The 14,115-nt window shown below is 47.7% G+C and overlaps 6 protein-coding genes across 6 annotated transcripts; 3 read left to right on the forward strand and 3 right to left on the reverse strand.

The window, feature by feature from the left end:
- Positions 1-681: 681 nt before the first annotated feature.
- HO133_003521 (uncharacterized protein) lies at positions 682-1,949 on the reverse strand (the record flags this gene model as incomplete). The annotated part of the gene is made up of 5 exons (XM_037294443.1): positions 682-1,066; positions 1,148-1,521; positions 1,575-1,645; positions 1,697-1,733; positions 1,788-1,949. 5 exons carry the CDS (start codon positions 1,947-1,949, stop codon positions 682-684), a joined length of 1,029 nt encoding a protein of 342 aa, XP_037149824.1.
- Positions 1,950-3,346: 1,397 nt separating this feature from the next.
- HO133_003522 (uncharacterized protein) lies at positions 3,347-4,432 on the forward strand (the record flags this gene model as incomplete). The annotated part of the gene is made up of 4 exons (XM_037294444.1): positions 3,347-3,374; positions 3,920-4,056; positions 4,200-4,299; positions 4,383-4,432. The coding sequence occupies 4 exons, from the start codon at positions 3,347-3,349 to the stop codon at positions 4,430-4,432; spliced, it is 315 nt and encodes a 104-aa protein (XP_037149825.1).
- Positions 4,433-5,065: 633 nt separating this feature from the next.
- On the forward strand, positions 5,066-5,811 carry HO133_003523 (uncharacterized protein; the record flags this gene model as incomplete). The annotated part of the gene is given in 3 exon segments (XM_037294445.1): positions 5,066-5,278; positions 5,290-5,629; positions 5,687-5,811. The coding sequence occupies 3 exon segments, from the start codon at positions 5,066-5,068 to the stop codon at positions 5,809-5,811; spliced, it is 678 nt and encodes a 225-aa protein (XP_037149826.1).
- Positions 5,812-8,883: 3,072 nt separating this feature from the next.
- HO133_003524 (uncharacterized protein) lies at positions 8,884-9,649 on the reverse strand (the record flags this gene model as incomplete). The annotated part of the gene is made up of 2 exons (XM_037294446.1): positions 8,884-9,152; positions 9,211-9,649. 2 exons carry the CDS (start codon positions 9,647-9,649, stop codon positions 8,884-8,886), a joined length of 708 nt encoding a protein of 235 aa, XP_037149827.1.
- A 449-nt stretch (positions 9,650-10,098) lies between these two features.
- On the forward strand, positions 10,099-11,004 carry HO133_003525 (uncharacterized protein; the record flags this gene model as incomplete). Its single annotated transcript, XM_037294447.1, has 2 exons — positions 10,099-10,651; positions 10,751-11,004. 2 exons carry the CDS (start codon positions 10,099-10,101, stop codon positions 11,002-11,004), a joined length of 807 nt encoding a protein of 268 aa, XP_037149828.1.
- A 1,231-nt stretch (positions 11,005-12,235) lies between these two features.
- On the reverse strand, positions 12,236-13,597 carry HO133_003526 (uncharacterized protein; the record flags this gene model as incomplete). Its single annotated transcript, XM_037294448.1, has 3 exons — positions 12,236-12,549; positions 12,603-13,302; positions 13,409-13,597. 3 exons carry the CDS (start codon positions 13,595-13,597, stop codon positions 12,236-12,238), a joined length of 1,203 nt encoding a protein of 400 aa, XP_037149829.1.
- Between the last annotated feature and the right edge of the window lie 518 nt (positions 13,598-14,115).

A 14,115-nucleotide genomic window follows, 5' to 3' on the forward strand; every position in this document is an offset into this window, starting at 1 on the left:
TAATCTATTTCTTATTATATATATTATTTAAATCTTACTTAAGAGAATCTTACGATTATTAAAATAGATTAATAGAAGTAATTAATGTAATATAAGAAACTTCTTTTATTTACTAGCGAGATTTGAAAGAATTAAAGTTTTTTTAGAACTTCGAGTTTCTATATAGTAATTAATAAATTTATAATTAAGAAGATAGAGCGTATATCTTATTTTATTATAGCTTTATATAAGTTAATTAAGAAAGAATATAAGCTCTTTATAATTAATAATAAAAGATAATTTCATAAAGAAAATAATATATTAGACTCTATATAATAGATTTAGACTATATTTATTAAATTATATAAATGTAATTAAGTAGTAATCGAAATAATAGTATGGAGAAAACAATTTATTGCCTCTCGGCGTTTAACGGATAGCGGTTAAAAGAATATCGTTAGTTACAACCCTAACCCTAACCCCTAAGCATCGAGTATAGTGCCGCTAATGCTCAAATGTATTTACAAAGGAGTACATTTCAGATAATGCTCAAATGTATTCACAGGAGTACGTTCAGAGCTGACGAGAGATAGTAGTCGCAGTAAGAGCACATGACTGTTCGCGATATCTCTCTCGGTCGCCATCCCCCTGTTGAAGTACCACAATTCTAGCAGCCCCGAGTGCCCAGATTTTGCCCATCTATTACTGCTCAAAGTCTTGGTGCGGCGACGAAGGCGGTCTCCATATCTCGTTCGACACATCTGTGGTTGAGTCTTGCGGGTTCGGTTGCATGATTCTTTTTGGCCTATCCTCCAGCGGCCAGCCGACTCGCTTCAGCCTGGATGGCAGTTCATAATCGCCGGGAAGGACTTTGGGCTTGCTCGAGGTCCGCCCCCACAGGAGACTAATGAGCAACGTAGGTTTGAGCTTCTCGAAGACGGGCTTTGTGACCGGAAGACAGGCATTGACCACACCGAGTGACGACTCAAGGCAGGTTAAAAGCGCGATCAGCGCGTACTGACCTGCAGTATTGTTGGCGGTGATGTCGGTTGTTACTTTGATCCGGACTAAGGTGATGATGCAAATGCTGTGGCAAGCATTAGTACTCGAACGGTCAAGTCGCGCTTCGCCCAGAGAATAGGAAGGGTAGGAGCAAAGTTGCTCTTACGCTATACCCATTGAAAACAGTCCGCTCAAAACAATCTTCGTTCCGGTCGGCATTTGAAGCCCCCATAAGACGGGCATTGGCAATGCGACGGTTGTGATGTCCATCAATAAATTGAAGACTCCAATGAATAGATCTAGAGACTTTTGGTCGCCACAAGACCCGTGTATGGACTGGTCCCAGTTGAAAGCGAAGGGTCGGCATATTAGACAACATGCCAGCACTGTTGCTGTGAAGTAAGCCAAATTGATTGAGAGAATCCCATAGCACGCGATGCGAAAGGATTTCGTGCAGAAAATTCGATTGTACAAGAAAAGGACTGATGCGCGAATCAGTGTCACGGCGGTGATCCAGAGAAGTTGCCCTACGAGCAAAGCCTTTGTGTTTTTAGTAAATTCTGAGCTGCGAGGCATAAGCGAATACCACGAACCTTGTATTGAAGGACTACAATGTCGGAATCTCCGGCGACACTCCTCGAGAAAAAGCCCCAGTAGACATACGCTAAATAAAATATCAGAACATAAAGCATCGAGTGTTATGAAGCATGCGTACAGTGAACTGAAACAGAGGTGGAAGCCAGTGTAAAGACCTGATGTCAGCTTAGCGTGTCGTACGAATTCCTCACTCGAGGCAATGAGTATACTAGGCCTCCAACGCATAGGTAGTCATTCCATTCAAGTCTGTTTCTCTTGATCATCCGAGCCCATAACCGAAATATGAGAGACATGAGCGCAAGGAAAGCAAAAACGGATATGACAGAGACATGCATGATTTTGGACGGGTCGCAAGTAGCGCAGTCTGCCATTGTGTTTTCTTGGAACGTAAGACTATGACTCGCGAGATTGAAATGGCGATGGAATTTCCGCGTTAGAAATGTCTGCTGTGTGCAAAGTAGAGGAGAAAGAAAAGAAGAAGGGAGCGGAGACAGATGAGAGTTTCAAGCATTAGGAGAGATGATTACGGTGAAGTCAGTCGTAAACGTGTGGAATTCACGGAGATCAGATCCTACAAGTTTGAGATTATGCCTCAAAATCTTCCGACAGGTTCGAAGAACATATGTAGATGTACCAGCTGAAATTCCGAGAAGGAGAGGAAAGGGATTCGTCCGGGTTTGAGATTGGCTCGTGAACTGATCAACTTGCGGAGGTTACATGCACTCCACTCGCAAGAAGAGACAAATGTAGCTAAGCACGATGCACATGTCCTTTTTCGACGAAGGATTCAGCCTCTTCGGCTAAAAGATGTCGATTTAACGATACAGTATCAATATCAAGAAACGTTGCATACTTTAGCCGGACCCATCAGCCCTCAGCGAACCAAGCAATTGATGCCAGAGAAACACGCTAATTGCGGGGGACCATACGAGTAAGCCGAGCACATTTGCCGAGGCAGCTTATTGTCTACTTCCACGCATTGCGCAAGCACTGCCACGCTGAGATTACAACGGTGGAAAAAATTAATGTATGTGTTGCATGAATGCAGGAGATGTGCAGTATTGATGGGGGCGGAGCAATTTTCGGATGACCTATGAAACCGATGCCGCCTCCTCCCGACCCGACGTTTGATCCCGGCGTCTTCCGTTATCAAGTACCTTCATTCTATTTTACCATATTGCTACATCTAAAGCAATGACTTTTCCTGTTAAAACGTTGAATGAAAGCCATCAAGGGCATCTTCATGGACTATCATCATGGTTCTGGAAGCTGGAATCTGGCTCCGATAGCTCTAAGGCTACTTCAATTAGTCGGTAGTGAGTACAAGCCGATCGTCTCGATATTGATTTTCAATGGAAGCGGCTGTATAGCTAGCGATGCAACATAGCCACAAAGCTTATGCCCTCTCGTTGCGCGCGACCGCGATATGAATGTCAATGTCGAGAAGCGGAAAGGGTGTGGCATACCTTACGTGGACGCTTAATAACGTCAACCAGGTTCTTTCCCAAAGCTGTCGCAAAAGAAACGATACGTTGATATTTTTCATTTGCATTTGCATTTGATCCTTTATCAAAATCACCCAAGTCCTTATATTGGAAAGAAGTCTCTAGCGCCAGAGCGACTCCCTTGCACTCCACTTTGCGCAAACGCAGAGACGTATGCAAGGTATATTCGATCATCCAACGTGCTTCGATCCATCTTCAGCCTTGACGCCTACCACACTAGCTGTGAAACACTAGCCTACCTGTCAGGGTCCTTCTCACGCAAAATGTCTTCTACATCTGCCCTCAGTAATGGTCTGCTAACTCAATCCACGGTATACCATGGCATGTGGATCAATTGGTCCCAGGGATTTGTGAGAGGGGCAACTCTCACGACTACTACCACCGGTGGAGCAATCCTGGTTGCCCTCCTAGCCTTGTTTATACAATTCATGGGCAGCCACATGTGGGAAATATTACGTTTCACAGTTCATCAGATTAGAGTCGGCAAAAGGCCTCGAGACGGACTGTACCATCAACAACAGGTATCCTTCGGAATTCTTCTCCAGCACATGCAGCTGGAGCCTTAATGCAAGTCGGTTGAGGATGGCGGTCTAGGATCCGCAATCCAGTGAGGCGCTCTTTGCCATTAGCTTTCGTTGCTTTAGCCAAATCAGACACCCCAAATCTTACTGCAGCCATCAACAATCTCAATGCTTATTCGATAAAGTATCTCTCGGACAGTGCTAGCTACGCCGGCTCTTGCTATGCCTCTGAGGACACATGCCTGACTTGGCAGGATTGCTCGACCTTCCCGGCCTCCAAATTACCCTTAACGCAGACTAATACCTCATGTCCAGTCGATGCGGAGATTTGTACGGCACCGTCGATTAAGCTGGATACCGGGTTCATGGACTCTGACCTGTCATTCGGTATGAACGCTCCTCCTCAAAACAGAGTTAAGTATCGCAAAGTTACCGATTGTGCCCCCATTGAGGTAAGCAAGTTTCCGAGCAGTTCCCTTACTGCCCCAACCGAGACCAGGGTCTGAAACCAGGCTCCGAGAGGCCTTTTTTGCTGAGCTTCTTCCGGTTCTGTGGTGCTCTTCAAAGTGACATTTTGACCGGAAACATCTACTAGGCAGGTCAATTTTCGGCCGTCAAACAAGAAAGCTCTCAGGGCGCTAATTATAGGGTGAAGAGTGCTTTACCTGAGTTCCAGTACGTGGAGCTGTATTATGGTACGTCTAAAATACTCGGTTTGGACGGTACTGTCACGCGGAACTATACATATACCACCACACCTTTCTGCTGAACTTCACAGACGAGGCCGAGCATGGCTTTGCAGACATGTTTGACTACGGTCTCTTGTGAGCAGTGCCTCGAACCGATGATTCATTCATTTCCTTTCCTTTCCGAAAAAAAGAGCTGCTGATTAAATCTTCCATACAGTCCAACGACTTTCTTCCCTGGAAGCCCGCCATTTAGTAGCTCCTTTGACCTTGTGTCCCAATTGAACCGAGAGGACGCCGACGTCAACTTGGCATTTTGTCCGCAAATTCGATCTCTTTTCCCACGCTAGTTGATGATCCCCGGTACTCAGCCCATTCGAACCCGTTTCAGACGATAGCTAATGGCATCGAATTTGGAGACTCGTCGGGGTGCCCGAACAAGGGTAACATATATTTCCGAGACCGCCCAATCAATGTTTTGGCTTGTACCGAACAATATCAGTTATGTGCACCAAGTTCGACTCCAGCGTGTACTCCTCTTATCGGCATCAGTCTGCTCCACGAAGCGTTAGGAGGCCTTGGCCTAAATGATGCCCAGGCAGCTACTGCACAGGTTCTCTGGAACGCTTCGGGGAGTCTCAATGGTGTGATTGGGTCTCTGGGTACATGATCACTGCAGGCCCTAAATTCGAAGGAAGGTTCCGTCCAGGGTTTTCTCCCTTCGAATCAATGGACTTTGGAGGCCGAAAGCTGGGCTCAAATCATTCTAGCCGACATGCAACGTTCGGTCCTTGAATATGCTACCGGACCCTCGAATCCAAAGACCTTGCCATTTCTTGTACCACCTAATGGACCCTCTGAGGAGCACTTATACCATAACCAGCGAGCCCGATCTGGCCAAGCAAAGAACTTCAGTGTTTTTGCCATCGGGTTGATGTTAGGACTGGGCTTGCTCGTTATATGTGTCAATCTAGTCCTTGACCGCCTTGTTGGTTACAGCAATGTGAAAAGGATTTGAAAGACTACCGCCGGTTAGCGTGGAAATCGAATGGGCTGTTTCAGTTGCAAAGATTGGCTCACGAGGAGGCAGGCTTTGGGACTTGGGAGCGCCGTGCAAAGAATGTGCCAGTCACCGCTCTGGGCGAGACACTCGCTACTCTGGACGTGAACTACCCAGAGCATCCTATGGTGCTGAAGACCCCAGTGTTGTCAAATCAGCCTATGCAGCCAAAATCCAATACCACGCATATCGGTAGTCCACAGACGACAGACACCACCGACATCACTGCTTTATTTGCGGGAATCGAACCGAAGCCTGTAGATGGAGAACATGAAGCGGGTGGGCCTCCTTTTTAACACATCAAACTCTATACACTAACTCCTCTCGGCTCAATAGAGCATCCTAATTCATCATCATCGGCGAACAGCACTGGCGGTCCAAATCTCGGCATTGCAATGCAGATTGAGTCTACGCCTGGTAAGCGATTACTTGGGCCGGGACCGAGAAGGAACTCTTTGTAACATGGAACGTTCGTGGAAACGACTTTTTTCAATGATTTCAGATCTCAAGTCGGTTTATCAGGGCTACATGAAGTACCCAATATTTCATATCTTAACTGGCTTGCCATAGAATTGCTATAAAAATGTTGTAATCTTGCTACTCTGCCTGGTCGCTCATACCATTGCAGACTGCCGATCAACTCACAGCCCAAATGTGACAGAAGCGCTCTACTAAGTGTGAGGCCTCCCACAGAGGCAGCTCAGATCATTTGAAACTCCCAGAAAACGCATTGAGAGGTCGACAAGGCTCTCAAGTGCCAAGCTTAGTTCAGGCCTGGCCACCACTACCAAAGCCATATGTGCACGGCCTGGATCTGTGTACAGAGTTCACCTTGGAGTTCCAAATTTTCGAAGTAACCGCTTCGGAGTCCCAGTAACTTTCAAACCATTTTCTCGATTCTTGACCTAAGTCTTGAGATTTTGACCGTGAATTTGCATGCCAGCATCAGAGATACGTCTCCGGATGTAGCAGCGCTGAATCTAACCTTTGGCAGTGGTGCTGCGATAACGCGCCTTCCGTCCCACTGGCCTAGAGATGCTAAGACTGCTTCACCGCTGCTATGGGGATTTGAGGTTTCTAATGCCCAGGATGGGAGGACGTTTCCAAAATGCACAGCTGTATCGTTCCGTTTTATAAGTTGAGATCATTCCAAGGAGCGAGGATACTGCTGGCTAAAGAGATCGTTGCATTCGATTGCATGCCACTGTGGTCGCGGTGAGTAATGCGGCTCGGATTGCTGTTTCAGCTACGCCCATCCTATCCTGAGCGAAGTGGCCTCAATGAATGTTGCACTGTCTAGTCGCTCGCGGGAGGGAGGTCTGGGGCGGACATGGTCGAGGAGTTATACGTTGAAGTCGAGTGGTTAATGCCGTTGTTATTCTGGGTAGTGACGGTGTACGCATCGAAAGACGACTACTTGCTTTTCAATGTCGTGTACCACAGTCTTGGATTGCGGACGGCGTGACGTAACTCCAAGCAGGAGGTTCTAGCTGACGTGAGTGACGAGCACGTCTACGCCAGATTTGGGGATGCTGTTAGTGGGGGGAAAGAGAAAGCTCGACGACGATCTCGAGCCTCAATAGTCTTTTGATCGCCCGAGAATAATGAAGCATACTGAAATACCCCATAGACCTGATGCTGTTGAAACGCAGCTGGGCAAAACCGAAACTCTTGTTGAAGTATTTGCCGCATATCCGCCAGACGCATATTGCGGTTCCTAAGTGAGTGATATCCAATCTCTGTGTCTATGAGTTTATGCGCCAATGGGTGTGGCGAGAACGTTGACTCGCCGGCCGTATCCCTTTTCTATTAATGGCAAGTTGCGGAAACCGAAGAGATCAACCTTGGTGATTCTTGATGCCCTGGACACATGTCCTTATAATCACCGCGGTGAGAAGACGCGTATTCCTGGCGAAATGTGACAAGGTGTGACTCTGATCTCGATCACATTTTTTTCCCACTCAGCAGAGCCGAGGCTAGTACTGAAAGGAGTGGCATTCACGTCTATTCACCAAGAGCGGGATCAGTAGAGGGTCTCCCCTCGGCTATGGCGGTTGAATAGACACAGCTTCCCATATGCCCCTTGTGTCGTCGAGACCTTGCCAGGCAACCTCCTAATACCTCAGGCGATACATTTACGTGCGGTGCATCCAGATCTCCCAAGATCTCGTCATACTTGCCTGAATAACCTCTTCATTGTCTACAGGGTTGCTGTAAGGCCCATGGTGTCCCTGCAGATAGGCTGCCTTGCTGTCTCCGGGAGCTTATAAATCAGGAGCTTGAACTTGGAAGAGGCGATCGATAGACACAGAAAGTACAAGTAGACAAGGATCATGTTTCATAGACTCCCTGTGTTGCAAATAACCAGCTTCTCATGACGTAATCTGTGATGGTTTGGAAACGCGGCCTGAATTCCGCGCCGAAAACTTTTACCCGCAGTCCTCAGCTAAGACACTTCTTTCATTGACACACCACACATTGCACATCCCCTGACCAATACTTATATACCATCACTGCTGCGTCAAAACAAGGCCTTGAACACTACAATACACCCCAAAGGTTTCGGGCATGTCTGCGCTATGAAGGTACCGAAACTCGGTCAGCCCACCTGAAGAGCCTGGGTGCTGGTCTTAAACGGCTTCGAAGCACAAGATTGAACCGTGTCGAAATCATCTTTTCATACCTCGAAAAGTAAAGACTCCCACAGAAATGCTTTACGGTACAAACGGTTTAGTGAGGGCAAGGTCAATGCTTGCCCAACCTTCATCAGAAAGACATCTGCAAGTGGTAGAATAAGAAAGCACTGCAATACCCGTATATAAATATAAGGCATTCACCGCGAAAGGAGGTTCAACACTCAGCCTTCAATGACCTTACAGTTCTTGTTATGAAGACTCAACTGATACACGTCTACACCGGACTGAAAGTGGAATAATTGAATCTCGACTTCAGAGATGCCCGATACCAGGAATCTGCGTCGTGCTGAGTCCCTGCGCTGTAAAACTTTGAGGTCTCTGTAGGGACGCAATATCGATCGTTGCGAGCGATGAATCTTGTGAGTAAGTACAACCCCTATAGTAAGTAAATGTCGTTTCACATGCTGTCATTTGGTGGACGGGATTTCCGTATGTGATGCATGCTATTACATTTTATCCTTTGCTTTTGGTGAAAAGAAATTGAGATACAACAACGCCTTGCTGCCTTTAACGCTTCCAACTGCATGCATTGACTTCTAAAAGCTGTCGGGGAGAATGAATGACAATGGCAACTGACGCTTTTGAAATCGAAGAAGTAGTAAAGATGCTGAGGAGAAGCTGTGGTGGATCCTGTGAATGAGCATCAAGAGCAGAAGCCGGCGAAGGGTAAGCTAGGGGTTGAGCATCGAAGACTTCTCCGGTTTATTGGAGCTCTCGGGTAGTCATTGGATAGCTGTCTTGATAGTCGGGACTCTCAGCTACAGTTGGTTAGTAATCCGTCTCGCCTTCTGGCACACATCAGGACAGTGGATTTACTCACGATCCATACCAAAAGACCTAAAAGTAGAGTCTTGAAAAGATCTGCCCATCCGGCATGCACAGTTCTGTGACATTGCCTGGCACGGCCCCGGTCCTACAGCATTTGATACAGAGCGAATTCACACCAAAGCACCACTTGCGAATGTTCTGTAACGTCACTGCATTGACGGTTTTGCGGATGCCGCAATTGGTGCAGACATTCATCTGTTCGACAGGCACGACCGTGACCTCCACGAAGCCAGCCATGGAGGCGCCGAGCCACTCGAACTTTTCGCCATAGCTGTAGACTAGGATCTGGTCAACGCGCGAACTCTAGTCTGAAGCGGATTGTTTGATGAGTTGTACCTTTGTTTGGGACCCTAAGAGGACTCAGCCCTGGCACAAACTCCGGCTCCGTCTTGCTGATCACGCCCCCAGTGGCTGGAATCTCGAAGACTTCGCACAGCTTCAACGCGAGGGCCTCTTCGGGCACCGAAGGTTTCATTTTCATAAGCACGTGGCGAGACACCTTGTCGTGTGGCGACACGCAGCGGAACATGATGCGAACTGGGGTCTCGTTGGTGGGACCCCCTACGAGGTATTTCGTGCCGATGAAGGTCGAGGATGTAGGAGGAGGGTGAGGGCCGATGAAGGTAGGAGGAATGACTGGTAGTTCAGCGCGGTTGAACGCCTCCTGACAGACATATCGGTTGAGCTCGTCTAGTGTCAGAGGTACACGCACGCTCGAGGAGGGATGGGTGCTGGAAGGTGGGATCGCTGCTGATGCTGAGTTCGGTGATGACATCGTTGGCGATAAGAACGAGAAATAAGGGAAAATTTTCGAAAGACTTGAGTTGGATGAAAGAGAGAGTAGTTGCTCGCCTTTTAACACGGGCCCGAGTGACGTGACAGCGCTTGGCGCTTAGAGCCGATCGAGGTCGTCTTCGAACAGCTTCGATTTGACTACCCCAAAATCCATAGTACCTTCGACTCGCTGCTAGAACTCCCTGGCAAAAGCAGCCTCCTCCTCCAGCTATCACCACCTTTGAAAAGCTGGGCTGCCTGGCAAAAACTTGAGGCAGTTGTTGTTTCTACATATCGACCGAGTTCTATCCCCTAACCTTGCCTGAATATCACAGTCAGTTACATCCGTGCTTCATCAATTGGAAGGTACCTGCAATCTAATCATATCAGAGCAGGTGTCGACAAACCGGTTTCCCCCCCTCTACATTACAGTACACAGGCCCGTCAACCATGAACGAAGCAGCTCAAGCCGCACAACAATCCCATACCTACAACACAGCAGATTGGTACGACCACCATGACATCTACAAGGCAAAGCAAGAACAAGCCAAAGATCGTGAGAACCGGGTCAAAGAAGCATCTTCGGGCGTTCTCTGCGTCGTTTGCAACACCTTCAAGGCACTGCCGTGCGTCTACTGCAAGAATGCGCCTTCTCCCTCCGGAGACCCCGTCCCTTTCGTTTACTACTGCAGCAACACTTGTGCAACTTCCGATTGGCCGAACCACGAAGCATACTGTCTAGCATCCAAAAATCGCAGGGCGTTGTTTGAAGTAGCGGAGGTGCTACAGGAAAAATACTACACTGCTTGTGCAATGGATCTCCTGGAGGTCTGCCAGACGGGGCTCAACTGCAGCCAGATGGTGCGCTACGATAGACAATCTCTTCAACGACGCATCGATGCCATATCCGAGAACAGGGAACAAGATAAAGCTTTCTTGGGGTGCTTCGGTGGTAACAACCCTATGTTATTCAGGCGTCGTGAAGTAACAAAGCATTTTGAAGGTGAGAAATCTTCCTTTGGAGGTACTATATGCAATGATGGTTTGCACTGCGATGCTATCAGAGATCTGCGTTGGTCAGGTTCAACTGACGTATGCTTAGGTCTAGACATCGAGATCCACGAAATGACTATCTGTATGGAGGATCGTACTCGTCGCTTTTCATTCGAAGAGCAAGCAATCTCAATCATGGACCAGCACGAAGTCCTGCAAATCACGATGAACAACAGTGAGAAGTACGTTCTCGACATAGCAGGCGCCCAGTTTGGACTCTACGCCCCTATTGTCCCATTCCAGCAATATGTCGACAGCCACGTTCGCGAGATAAAAGGTTACAAAGACTTTGTGTACGCATAGTTCTACGAAGATTCGACCACGTGAGAAACACTTGCGCTGGATTACTTTCGCTCCTCTCGGCTGGGACAGCACGACCGACCACTTAGTATGCTTTCGACCTTTCTACACACTTAATACTCTGGGTGAAAAGATGTTATGGCGCGAGAGAAGCTTGATGTTATCCAGTACGAGAAGCGTGGAGGCTGAGGCCCCCACTGACCGACGTTAGTGAAGTGATGCTAATGCAGTTGATCCATGTAGTAATCAGTGAATGGCTTGTCTAGCAAAGAGAAGAAAAATAGCGCACTTGTTGTTGTAGATTTCCACTGCAGTTGGTCTGTCTGCTATTGCCGCAGTTGGTGAAACCCTAAGACGAGTTTCAACACTAGCAATCAAAGAATCGAATTGAACAGGCGATAGTAGGGGCAAAGCACCAGTTTTTAGCCAGACAGTCCCTGCTTTTCAAATACCCTATCTATCACAGTAGTCTTGCACTATTCAAACCAAAGGGTCAACTTGAACGTTTTTCAAACCGCGGTGCAGTTTCCTTTGCCGTCGAATGCAGTATCCGTCCTTCGTAAATGTTACCTAGCCTTAGTTCCCAATTGCACAGAGATCTACCTTATGTGTAAGAACCAGCACACGATATTAGGTAGACTGCGGAGGGTTGGCTCTATAATGGTTGGTGGTACGTCAGTCTGCCATCCTTCACCGCGACTTGCTTCCCAGATTCTGTCATGGTCTGATGAGAGCTAAGCTCAATGTGGGTGCAGCAATAGAGATTCAAGATGAAGCGCTGGCGCACCCAGAAAGGACAGCAACTTGAAGAGCGAAAGGTGTTACAATTTCACAAGCGAGATACTGGCGCTTATTGAGGCTACAAAGCCTACGAGATGAGAGGTTGACGAGTCATACATCATGGCGTGGAGTTTGATGAGGACCCCGTTTCTACTTTTCCCTACCATTCCCGTATCGCGCCACGATATGTACCACGCGACATTGCATACTGCACAGAAATATTGCCGTTAGACTTTCTTGAGTATGCCGTTGGGATGCCGTCTTGCTCTCCATACAATCACGGCTTCAATGAACGGAAGAGGCCTATTGCAAAGTATTTCAACTTCCCGGCCTCGGCCAACTCAAGCTGGCTTTTCAGTATCCCTTTCACGCTTTCGATGCCTGGTTGACCTCGAAGCTCACTGAAGGTATGAGAGAGCGAACGTGATTGCCCATTGCACACTACTGCACACCATCACTTCAAGGTCAGCTCTATGATACTCTCCGCCTCCGGCACATCCGTCCAGATCTTCTGAATTTTCAACCCCGCCGAACCTACCACCTCATGCCACTGCCTCTCCGAGCGCTCGGTCGCTGCCAAACAGGCCATCATAGTTATATCAACTTGAGCTGCGATAAGGCTACATTTCTGGTTGGGGAGAACGAGCTCATTGAGGAGGATTTTGGAGTAGCCTGGCGTCATTGCTGACGCGAGTTGGGAGAGGATGAGCTGGCAATGGTTATCAGGCCAGTCATGGAGGACATTGCGGAGATAGTAAGCACGTGCGCCTAGCTAACAGATTAGCATCAGAGTCTGAAGATCAAGTACTTCAGGCTCAGACCTTTGATCGGCTGCGGAGTGAAGAAGTCATGCACAACAGTTTCCATTCCCGGCACTGGCAACGCTTGCTCAATCGTATCCGGTAGGTCCTGCAGCAGGAACCTCCCAGGCAGACTTGGATGCTTCTTCTTAATTGCTTTGACCTCATGTCCGCGTGCGCCGCCCACATCTACCAACATGACCGCACCATCACCTCCTTTGAAGCCTTTGGCAACTCGTTCCTCGAAAGGAAAGAAATCGAGCCAGCCCGTACGACCCTCACGCTGGCCTGTCATCCAGAGGTTGAAGTTGTTGAGATGCTCGGGGTGTTTTGGGAACCACTCAAACACGTTGTCTTTGGTATGAAAGCCTTCTTGGAAAGCGCATTCCTTCGGGTCAGTGGGATTCTGATACTGAGTCTTGGCGAGGAATGAAGGAAGAGCCATGGTGGCGGTCCCCACGAGATCATAGGTATGATTGATGCCTGCTTCAAGCTGGGGGACGATCAAGTTCTTTGTGACGCTGTTGGCGGTATAGCTATCGACGCCGGCTTCATCGATGTCGTGCGTAGCGACAAGGAACCGAAGGAGGCGGAGGAGCAATACGTGATCGGCACCAGTATTTTGCGCTAGCTCTTTGCCAGTGACAGGTACATCGCTTTCCACCAAGATATGGAAGAGTTGTAGTCTGTTGGCGATCCGAACGATAGTTGTTCGCATAGGCTGTTTCCATCAAATATCTTTGTCAGCAGCTTGGTCTGAAGGAGCGTTCGGACTGGAGGTGATTGTGAGGCAATTCACGCAAGGCGGGGTTCGAGCTCGAGCTTACGTAGTAGGCTACACGTTGGACCGTCTCTCCGGGCGTTTCGAGTGCAAGACTCAATTTCTCAGCAGTTTCCTTTAAATGCCCGCGAGTGGTTGGTGCTGCGGGATCATTTGCTGACAAGGTTTCCCTGAGCGAGTTAATCAGAGCGGTGATCTCGGAGTTCTGGGTCGCGCTGGCTTTGACTGGCTTCATGATGTGTGAGTATTAGAGATAATGACAGAAATGCTATATAGGTGAGGTGAAATGATGACATGGAGGCAGTTGTGAAAGGAAAGATGGTCCTTGCTCCAAGGGAGTAGTGAGGTTCAGGGGAAGGAGCGAAGGAAACAGTCCTAATCCTAGTCCGGCAGGTGGGCTCCGAAATCCTCCGGTGAGATCCTGTTGTGGAAAGGATCATCATCCCCGTCATCAACTTAACTCCGGACAGGCCCCCTCCGACAGTCCCCCGTCCGTACTAATGCAGCCTCCCGCGTACGATCTACATATAAGCTTTGAACCTCTAGACTAGATAGAAACCGCGTTAATCTTATTTATTAAAGTCTCTCTTATAATTCTCTATTAATATTAATATATATAAAAGAATAAGATAGAATTAAGTTAAAAAATCTTAAATTTATATATATAGTTAATTATAAATTTAGAGTTATTACGTCTTTTAACTAGACTATCTTATAATAGAAAATAAATTATAGATATTATTTATTTAAATT

The sequence above is a fragment of the Letharia lupina genome (genome assembly GCF_014066315.1).
Source record: "Letharia lupina isolate WasteWater1 chromosome Unknown contig_17, whole genome shotgun sequence".
NCBI lineage: Eukaryota > Fungi > Ascomycota > Lecanoromycetes > Lecanorales > Parmeliaceae > Letharia > Letharia lupina.